General features: G+C 31.7%; 1 protein-coding gene across 1 annotated transcript; it reads left to right on the top strand.

The window, feature by feature from the left end:
• Positions 1 to 480: 480 nt before the first annotated feature.
• LOC129913865 (uncharacterized) lies at positions 481 to 1,225 on the top strand. Its single transcript, XM_055992812.1, has 2 exons — positions 481 to 771; positions 848 to 1,225. The coding sequence occupies exons 1-2, from the start codon at positions 558 to 560 to the stop codon at positions 937 to 939; spliced, it is 306 nt and encodes a 101-aa protein (XP_055848787.1). The 5' UTR covers positions 481 to 557; the 3' UTR covers positions 940 to 1,225.
• The last annotated feature ends 10,159 nt before the right edge of the window (positions 1,226 to 11,384 follow it).

Here is an 11,384-nt window from a genome sequence, read left to right as displayed (position 1 = left end):
AACAAATTTTTCGAAAAGCTATCCATAAAATTTTTTTTAGATACTATTTTTGACTTTTCTGGGCTTAAATCTATACAAAAAGTATAACTTGGAGTTCAAAAATAATTTTTTTGTAAACTTGTGTAATAGGTTATTAAACCCTATATTAAAATAAATACAGTGTTGTTGGCCTTACGAAAAGGACAATTCAATATCGCGTGGGAATGGTTTGAACCCTCAAAGATTTATATAAAAATAATAAAAAAAAAAAAATGTTTCTAACCCACTTCCGAAAATAGGTGTTTATTTTGTTTAATTAATTTTCTAGTTTAAATAAAAACACAAAAAAATTAGAAACACGTGCGCCTCGAAGGTTAAATCATAAGACCCATACAAAAACAGATAAAATCTTAAAACCAAAAAAAAAAAAAAAAAAAAAACAAACAAATATTTGTTTGTCTGGTAGTTAGAAAAATGACATTTCTACCGAACGAAAATTTCTATAAAAGGTGTATCTTCAAACTTCCTCACGCATTCATTTATTTGAATTCAACAAAGTTCACTTTATTCTCATTAAGATGAAATTTTTAAGTCTTGCCGTTGCTTTGGTTCTTGTAACCATTCAAGTTGCAGGAGTTTTCGCTCAAGAAGAAGAACCATCAGAATGTGTGAATGATATTGTGTGCACCTTTAATTACGATCCATTATGTGGTGAACTTAATGGTGTAGAAACGTGGTTCTCAAATGAATGTATGATGAATTCTGAAAACGCTTGTAAACCTATTGAAGAACGTGAGTACCTATCTTTAAAAATGTTAAAATTTGATACTTATTGAGGAAATAAATGATGTTTTTTTTTTTATTACAGAACATGTTCCATGTACAAGTGGTGCAATACTTCCACCAGGTTTACTGAATCCTAAGGGTGACGAAGAGAAACCTAAACCTGAAGATGAATAACCTATTGAAGATTTTCAATAATGTGATTAGTTTTGAAGACATACAGCCAAGGATAAAATTCAAAACAACAAGCTCATGTGATTTTTGATGATAATAAACTAATAGAACAAGTTTAAACCAAATCAACCGTGTTTCGAAATATTTTCGTGTATCTATTCTATTGATGTGATCTACTAAATAGCAAATGTGGAATATCTGATGGTGTCTTGGAAATTTTGCGATCCATTGCGATTTTAGTAGTCCGTGTTGGCGAGTTCGAACAATTTTGTCCTGCAGCAAAGTCGTTAAGCCTGAATCCAATATCTAATTCTATTAAATTTGTTTAACAGTTTATAAAAAAGTTACCGAGCCAAAATATCAAAAAGAATAAAAGATTGAAGGTTTGTTAAACCGCTGCACTGTGTTGATAGATTTGAAGTTTAACAAAGTGTTTAGAAAAGTAAAAGATAAATTAGACTTGATTTTTGAAAACTTTGGTTTAAAATCGGGTTGAATTCAAATAAATCTGTGGACTTTCATGGGAAATTTTTTAATTCAAAATCAAAAATAGCTTTCCAAAAAGATATGGCCCAATGTGCGTCGGAGAAGAAAAATTTCAAAAACATGTAAAATAGGCATTTAAAAAAAAATGTAACACTCATGAAACTTGGCAAAAAGTTTGCTTTTGGGATAAGAACCAAGGGTCAAAAAAGTCTAAAAGAAAAAATTGGGTGGAGGAGTATTTTTTTGCGGACAAGAAGAAGGGGCTGAAGGTCAAAAATAGATAGATAGATAGATAGATAGATAAGTTCTTTATTTTTTCAAATTTTCTTATAATTACAATATTTCATAATAAAAGAAATACAAAGCATGGCTTTATAAGCCGTCTGCCGGAAAAAAAAAACTAATTAAACAAAAAAAATACAATATTTGAGTAAAAAGAGATAATATTTCACAAAATAAAGTTTCATAGTTAAAAATATGTAAATATAAATATTAAAGAAAAGAAAAAAAAAATTTTTTTTTTAATTATTATTATTTTCATCATAATGTGACTTTTAGTTTAGTCAAAACAAAAAAAAAGAAACTTTGAACCATACGGAATAATGCCCATCATAAAAGTACATTTTGATATATACAGTGCTGCTAAAAACATTCCGGATTTTTTTGTCATTTTCATCAAATAAAATTTTATAACACAAAACTGAAACAAAATATTGTTTTAGTATTTTTTCTAGGTCATTCATATATCAGTTAAGCAATTTCAACAGAAAACAAAGACCATTAACACATACAAAAAAATTAAAAATTGAAAAATGAAGTAAAGCCAGAATTTCGGCTGTGAAAAACTAACCGGATTTATTAATGTTTATGTTTAAAGTTAATATTTTGTTCAGAAACCTTTGTTTTTTAAAACTGCTTGGCACCAACGAGGCTTGGACATATTAAATAAAACCGAACTAGGAATATGCTTTTAGTCATTTTTAAAAGCTACAAGATCGTTAATTGATGAGGTGTGCTTTTTCTTCTCTACCTGTCACTTAAAGATGGCCCAAAAATTTCCAATTGGGTTCAAGTCGGATAATTGTTCTGGCTATTCTAAGCCAGGAGTATTTTCTACACCAAATTACTGTTTTTAAGAGCTTTTAAGAATTTTTGGCATTATAACTTGCAGGAAGAGCCAATGTAAAGGTATTTCTTTCTCCTTTTATGGAGCCATTATCGACTTCAACATCTCTCCATTCTGGAGATGATCCATAATTCTGTTGATTTGGTGTATCGGGGTAGAGCATGCAGCTAGAAAAACCCCAAACTATCAATGACCCTCTGCTGTGCTGCACGGTGGGGAGCATATTGTTTTGGTTTCAAACATGAGCGCCTGGCTGCCATTTTACAATCGGAATAGAACAACTTAAAATTGCTTTTATCATTGAAAAACATATTTTTCCGGTTTGTTATCGAGCAATTCAGATGATTTTTTGTAAATACAATCATGATGAAGTATTTTTATTTTAAAATTTAAAGTGTTTCTTAAGATCCTTTCATTGCCTACCTTTTTAGACAATGTTTAGTGTTAAAGAATGACTATTTTCCGAACGGAAAGAGATTAAGACCAAATCTCTCAAACCCTTCCTTACTGTACTTTATGTTGAAGGCAGATTAAGCTCCTCACAAATAGTTTAAGAAGTCGCAAACGGATCTCTTACCAAAGAACTCTTTATTCGCCTATCAGTTTTTAGGGATATTTTGTTATGGCATCCACCCAAGTGATCTGCTTCAACTGATTTTTCTCTTTTCTACTTTTTGACAATATCATACTCACTTGACGTTGCAATTTACAACATCCCAAAGGGATACCATTTTGTTTTATTTCGGTTTGAATGTGTTCTACGACTTAGTAACGAATTTTATGACTATAATGCGTTTTTTCCGTTATTCCATTAAATAATTTATACAATTCACAAAGCTAACAACTTTGTTTGTCACCAAAAACAAAAATTTTACAGAAATGCCGCTTAAAACCGTTACCTCAACACCGAGAATCAAAATCCTTGAAAAATCCGGTTAGTTTTGCACTGACGAAATTCTGACCTTCCTTCATTTTTCAATTTTAAAAATTTTTGAATGTATTAAAGAACATTTTTTTGTGTTCAAATTCCTTAACTGATATATTAACGATCTAGAAAAAATATTAAAACAATATTTTTATCCAGTTTCGTGATATAAATTGATGAAAATGACAATTGATGAAAATGACAAAAAAATCCGGAATGTTTTTCACAGCACTGTATATAGTATACAAAAGCAATAACAGGTAGTTGTATGTTCATGTTCAATTTAAAGTGTAACTTTTAGTTTAGTCAAAACAAAAAAATTAAGAAAAAAGAAATATATTGGTGGTGGGCTTTTAGTTTAGCTAAAACAGATAATAATTTATAAGTGAGAAAAAAAAGCAAAAAAAATAGGAAGAAGAACTGCATATTTCTCATTTTTTTTTTTTTTTTTTTTTTTCTAATTTAAAGGGCTTTTAGTTTGGCTAAAACGAAAAAAAAAGGAGATGATACAATTACTTTAACATCTTGTTACAACTCAGAACAAATTCAAACACTCGTTTCGATACTTTCTTGCGTGTGAGACATAGCGTATAAGAGGCTTCCAGCCACGATCTCCGTTTAGTACACCGACACATTCCTCTTGGGAAAGAAAACTAGAACAAAAATAGAGCCTTCGGATTTCCTGTAATATTGGACAGAGTGCTAAAAAATGCAAAACATCTTCGTTTTGACCAAGGTTGCAAAGGGAACATACAGGGTTTAAGTCTGTTCTATGTGGTCTATAATTCAAATCGACCATTTCCGTTCTGATCTTGAAGATCAAGCTCATTTCAGAAACTGTAAACTCTTCTCTAAAATAGTTTCCTTCACCAAGTTTCAGATTAAGTTGTCTGTATATATTCCTGGATGTTGATGTAGTTCCTCGTGCAACACAAAGCCTATACAACGAGTCATCTATGACAGAGATACATTCATATAATGAATTTTTTAATGCTTCCACATTGTCCACTGGCAATGATATTGAAAGGTTATGTGCTACAGCAAGATCATACCAGTTTTTGACCGGACTATATCCACAACTAAAACAAATTTTAAGGAGCCTTTTTTGCAAGTTTTGGTCTGACCGCTTCATAACTTTGATCATAAAATCGGCGTTAGCCTTTAAGTTTTTCAAGAAAATTTGAGGTAAGCCTGACTCTAGGTGGATAGCATAATTAGGAGTGTTATTAGGCAACCTAAAAATTCGCTTGAAAAAATACCTCTGTATATTTTCCATTTCATCCAACTGTTCGAAACCATATACTTCATTACCATAGCAAAAACAAGTAAAAATATAGTGAAAAAAAATTAGTTTGTGGAATTATAATCATATGACCATTTGGGTCCAAAAACACCCTTTCACATAATTTTTTTGTATTAAAACTCTTTATTCTTTCTTTCTATCCCAAATGCAACGTTTTTACCAAATTTCATTAGGGTGGCCCATCATTTTTGTTTTCAGTCAAAACAAAAAAAAAAAAAAACACCCTTTTAACCATGATATTCTTATAGACACTTTAGATTCTTGTTGCTATTCTCAAAAGTAACATAATTGCTGAATTTCAATAGGGTTCCACCATAATTACTTACTTTTTCCAATTTACCCACATTTTGTCTACACCTAAAAAAACACCCTTTTACATGAAAAAAATGTATAGACATAGAAATATTTTATTCGTAATTCCAATGGGAAAGTCAATATTTTTAATAGATTTCGTAAGGGTACTGTGATGATGCGTCACAACTTATATCCATTTCCAATAAAGAAATAAAAATTGTATAAGTAATTATACACAATCGGCATACCCGCAATGCCCATACATTATCTTCTCTGAAATGCATACGCATGACATGTGACGTAGCCACATTATTTAAAACAAAAGAATAAACAAAGAAAATAAGAATTCATGTTTTCATATAAATTTAACTTTTGACTGCGTTACAGTTCACAGTGAGTTTCACCCGCCGATATCATACGAGGAAGCAACAATTATCACAAAATCGTCGATCTTGCGATTCTCTGTTTCCAAGCACCTATTCATTTAGTGTATTGATACAGAGCCAAGTAGACCCGGAAAAAGACTTGGCAATTAGAGGCAGCTCTTCTTGATCGTCATTTTCTTGAATTTTTGGTCCTAAATAGTAATTAAGTAGCTAGTTATATTAGGGAATCAGAAATAAACACAGGTAGTTTACAATAGAATTTAGAACAGGAAATTATTATTATACTAACAAATTATACCGGAATTATCTCCACATTTTGGGGACATAAGGGTTTCCATTGGGATTCCCGCAGACTACTCCATCGAGCTTCTCTTTGGACAAAGGTTCTCCTAGTGAGTTCCGACCAGAATTATCTCCACATTTTGGGGACATAAGGGTTTCTATTGGGATTCCCATAGACTACTCCTTCGAGCTTCTCGTTGGACATAGGTTCTCCTGCCGAGTTCCGACCAGACTTCTCTCCGTGTTGTGGGGACATAGGATTCCATTTGGATTCCAATGACTTCTCCTTTGAGTTTCCTAGCTCATTGGACATAGGTTCTCCTAACGAGTTCCGTCCAGAATCCTCTCCAGGTTGTGTACTGGGGACATAAGGGTTTCCATTAGGATCCCATAGACTACTCCTTCGAGCTTCTCGTTGGACATAGGTTCTCCTGCCGAGTTCCGACCAGACTTTTCTCCGTATTGTGGGGACATAGGATTCCATTCGGATTCCATAGACTTATCCTTTGAGTTTCTTAGCTCGTTGGACATAGGTTCTCAGTGTGAGTTCCGACCAGATTTCTCTCCGGATTGTGTACCGGGGACACCAGAATATATGAAGTAACTTGTTATAAGTAAAGATTAAGACATTGTGTATATATAATAAGCTTGAAGTGAACAATAAATAAAACCGATTGAAATTAAGGATTAAAAGGCTGTTTCCTTAAGTTTGGAACTTTCAAAAACCCAAGTTTTGTTGCTTCTTTGGGAAGAATCCTGGAACCCCCCTGAGCTTACCTCAGCATAAGCAAAAAAGCATCACAGTACCTTTTACACTATTGATTTTATCCGACTTATCGCCATGGGCGTAGCTAGAGATTTTATCTAGGGTGGGCCAGATGATATCGTCGACCTGAAACCATAACCATGAGTGTGCAATTTTTTTTACTAGGTCTATATAAGGCAAGTATTGGTTTCGAATCGAAAAAAAATTTGAGGTGTTAATCAAAATCAACATTACGATGGTGGAAAATTCTGAAAAAGTGGATCTAGGAATTCTTTCCGTGCGTCTGTACGTCCATCTGTACCCATTTCAACAGCCATAAACGCGTGGACGGATTTTCTTCAAATTTGGTACAGATGATTTTTATAGAATTCTGAAAGTTGTTTTTTTTTTGTTCTTTTTCTACCTTAATTAGAAAGTGTACCTCCCATTAAAATTTTTGAAGTTATACCAAATAACTGGAAAACGGCTCTAACGATTTTGATTAAACTTTGAAGACGTAAAACTGCATTTTTAGTTTTTCTCAAAAAAGTCAAATAACAAAAACAAAAATAATTAAACAAAACTTTGCCCTAAATGTCGACTCTTCCCCAACATCAACAAAATTTCCTTGAAATTTAGGCTAGGGGCACACATGCGATTTTGATCGCGCGATTATTCAGTCGCAAATTATATGACAACAATTTCAATGACTGTAGACACAATTTTCAAATTTTTAATCGCGAGAAGCATGTGTGTTCACAGCCATTGAAATCCTTGTGATCCATTTTTGCGACTGAATAATCGCGCGACTAAAATCGCATGCGTGCGCCTAGCCTTAAATAAATGAAGCCCTTAAAATCTGCCAACTAATATAAAAGTGTTTTGAACTACCAGCAAGTACATGACACAGTCGTAAATAAAATTTACTTTGCTCCTTTAATTGGCAAATAATTCACCAATCTCTGTTGTTTTTAATAACTTAAAATTTGCCAAAAGTTAATTTTTAATAATATATTTGATCGGTAAATGTGGTATTTAAAATAATTGTGGTTTAACTAATTTTTTTTTTAAATGTGTGTTTTTTGCTCAATGGTATCGTATTTTGTTAATTTCTTTCAATATAAAAAGGAACCAACTCCAAATACGCAATATATTTTTGATAGTTACTGGTTTTTGTTTTTATATTGTGTAGTGTAATATGGTATTCCGTTTTTTAAAAGCTTGCTATATCGAAATGCAATTGGATGGAGTTACATCACTTTTATTTTGAGCGACACAAATGTTGAATTTAGTCACAATTTATGCCGATTGGCTTTAAAAACTGACCTTATTTAAGGTGCTCTTGAAACTTAAACCAGAAGTGTAGGTACATATAAAAATTTGTAAATAAAAGTTGTTGTATGAGGGTTAGGTACTATAAGGCCGTATGTTAAATATTTAGCAAAGGATACATTTTTGACATTTAAATGTATGGTGAATAAAAAATTATCTTTGGCTTAATTTAGCTGTGTGAATTTGGATACATTTTTAACGTAGATTACACTGGTTTACAAAATTAAACTTTTTTTTTGTTGCCGGAACAAAAATATACTTTTCTGAAGGTTTTCGGTGTGCTGAACTTGAATCCGAAGTCAAAAAAATTCTAGCAGCTCCCGTTTTTGAGATATTACCGTTAGAAAGTGCAGCACTTCGGACCTTATTCTTTTATATAAGGAAAATTGTTTGAGCATATTTAGTAACGGTTTTTATAAGAACTATTTACCACCTTTTTAAATCTGTTTAAATCTCTCCGATATCTTTTTTACTTCCCGAGATATCCTCAGTTGTTTGATATTTTTAAAAATTTTATAATGTCATTATCTTCTTTATGATATATGAAGCCAAACCCACTGACTTCAGTTTAAGATATCTCGGGCAATACATAAGATATTGAAAAGATTTAAACAGGTATCGAATGATGGGAAATAGTTCTTATAGAAACCGTTACTAAATATACTCAAACAATTTTCCTTATACAATGGAATAAGGTCCGAAAAACTCAAAAAAAACGTTTTTTTTGCATTTTCTAACGGTAATATCTCAAAAACGGGAGCTGCTAGAATTTTTTTGACTTCGGATTCGAGTTCAGCACACCAAAAACCTTCAGAAAAGTATATTTTTGTTCCGGCAACAGAACCCTTGTTAACCAGTGTTATTTTTCTGCAAATCGAAAGAATTAAAGTTTTTAACCCTTTCGAACCCAAGCTATCAAAATCAATATTGAAAAATGTTTTTTCAGTATCATCGTATCAAAACATCACAACTAAGAAATATGAATAGCAAAAAGTTATTTTCCAAAATAATAAATAGCAAAACTAATGTGTTACTCTCATGTTACATGTAAGTAACATGCACTGCCTATGACCACCAAAAAAATCTCGCACAACTGAGAAAATAACATTTTATGGAACAATAATGTATGCTAATTCTTCTAGGCCAAAAAACAAAATACTTTCTGGATTAACATTTCTTATATCTTTTTTTCAAAATTATGACCATATATAAAAAAAAATTGAAAAAAAATGAGAATTTCAGTCCCTTTTTCGATAAAAAAAAAAAAAAAGTATAATATTCGACTTTATCTTTCAATTAAGCCATTGAAACCTAAAAAATTATTTACTGGAATATTTTTTACGAATTTTTAAAAATAAGTTACATGAGAGTAACGCTGGGTCCGAAAGGGTTAAACAAAAATGTATAAATATTAACAATTTTCAAACTTTCAACACGCGTTGTCATGTGAATTTTATTTTTGTGTTGCCATTAATGGAAAAATATAAATTTTTCCTAATACACACTCATAATGTCGTACTGCTTTCTTAATTTTCTTTCTTTATTTTCAGTTTTTGATTAGTAATTCAAAAAAATGCACACGAAATTCTGCAAAGAATGTATTCTCTGAAAATAAAAATTTAACCGGCCCCCAGATAAATTTTTGACAACTGAAATTAAAAAGTGTGAAAAATGTATTCTCGGCTAAGTATTTAACCCGATTCACACTCGGTCTAAATATCGAAATAAAGTGTTGTGCAAAAATTTTAAATTGAAAAAGCTAATTATTGAATCCGACCTTTTAGTCTGCTCATATAAACGGGGTATTTATACATATCGCTGGCTAAGAAAAATATATGTACATAAATACAAGGCTGGTTCAAAAAAATCGATTTTTTTTTTTTTTTTGAATTTATACTCCGATAGATTGCGAGACATCTCTAGAATATACTCAGCAAATATGAGATCTTTGTACTAAACAAATGGGAAGGTCCTTCGCTTCCCAATTTTCCATTTTTACATTATCCTTCTACTAAAAAAAATCATGTTTTTATAAATCGGCTTTTTAGGTTTCTTAACATATTCTTGTAGGAAATTGAACGCTCTACAAGAAAGGCCTTGACGTCAAAAAATCTTAATTTTGTAAAAAATTAAATTTAATTAAAAAATTAATTTTAATTAAAAAATTAATCGAATTATTAAACATACATACATACAGCCCTATAATTCTCAGCAAGTGATATTATAAAAAAAATGTAGTGAGAGCTAATACCAGACTAAAAGTTCCGTAGAACTGTCGATTTTTCTAGGGTGGGCCATTGATATTTTAGGGTGGGCCTGGCCCACCTAGGACCCCCCGTTCCTACGCGCATGCTTATCGCGGATCTTCCTTATTTCCCAAAAAAAACACCCTTTCACCTAAAATATTTTTATAGACTGCTGAGGCTGTTTAATCAAAGTTTTGAGAAAAAAGTAAAAAAAAAAATTTCGAACTCATGTTTTCAAAATTGTATGCAAAAATTAATAATGTGCTAATTAAGTTTTCAAAATTCAATGCTGTTATTTGTTTTTAAACAAAAACTGGATCCAAAAATGTCTTGTTGTTATCGATAAAAATCAAAACTGCTTTTTTTTTAAAAGCCATATATTTTTTTTGAGAATTAATTTTTCAAAAACCGGTTGATTAAAGAGCTTTATTTAAAAACAAGATACCAGAACAAGTCCTTGGCTTTACAAAAATTCACAGTATGGAGTATGTTATTGTTGGTGTTACTTTGATTTTTTTATATTTTTTTCCAAATTTATAAAATTTTTTTCTTGTCTTGACTCAACCTGCACAAGTGCACACTCTAGCTTTTTGATACTTTCCTCCCGTTTATCGTTCCTCTCAATGGTTGCCAACCCAAAAATCACGTTTCATAGCTTTGGTGTTCGTAGCTCTGGTTTTTCATAACTTCGGTTTTTCATAACATTGACGCGCATAACTCTGCTATTCATTCGCATTCCGTAACTATTTCCTCCTAATCATGGTTGTTTACACTTTCGTGACCACTCAAAACCGTTTAGTAGTTATTCTTCCTGGTGTAAAACTCTCTTCGGCAAATCCTTTGAAGCCGTTTGCGTAACCTCTGTCTATGGTAGTAGAGGTTCTGGATACCCAAGCGAAGATGTTGATATTTGTCCCGGGCAGTCTTCCGCTGCCTCTGATTCTGATTGATTTATTGTTGTAGGCTTATAAGTCAACAGAACAGACTTATGGTCCGAAAGACTGGTAAGAGTCGTGCAGACATTTGACCTTATATTAAATAAAATCCAAAGTTTATAATTTATAAACTTTAATAAAAACGTGAAGTAATGACAAAATGTTTCAATTATCTCCACTGGCACGAAACATTCGCATCTCTAAATCAACCACGAACACTTATTAGATTGTTAGCCCGCCATCGAAACATCATCGGTTCCCATATTTCACAATCTCGTAATAATAATAATAATTTTCCTCCCATGATAAATGGTTTCTATTTGGAGATTTCAACATAGCACACATATAAATGGACTGTGTGGACATGACTTTTGAGATGAGCAAATTA

Source organism: Episyrphus balteatus, chromosome 3, assembly GCF_945859705.1.
Source record: "Episyrphus balteatus chromosome 3, idEpiBalt1.1, whole genome shotgun sequence".
Classification (NCBI taxonomy): domain Eukaryota; kingdom Metazoa; phylum Arthropoda; class Insecta; order Diptera; family Syrphidae; genus Episyrphus; species Episyrphus balteatus.
This window is presented reverse-complemented; position numbering and strand designations above follow the sequence as displayed.

Excerpts from the sequence above, each read along its gene's own strand:
- LOC129913865 (XM_055992812.1), top strand. The coding sequence starts at position 558 with ATGAAATTTTTAAGTCTTGCCGTTGCTTTGGTTCTTGTAACCATTCAA. Across the intron at positions 772-847 it reads TTGTAAACCTATTGAAGAAC|AACATGTTCCATGTACAAGT; the intron begins GTGAGTACCTAT and ends TTTTTATTACAG.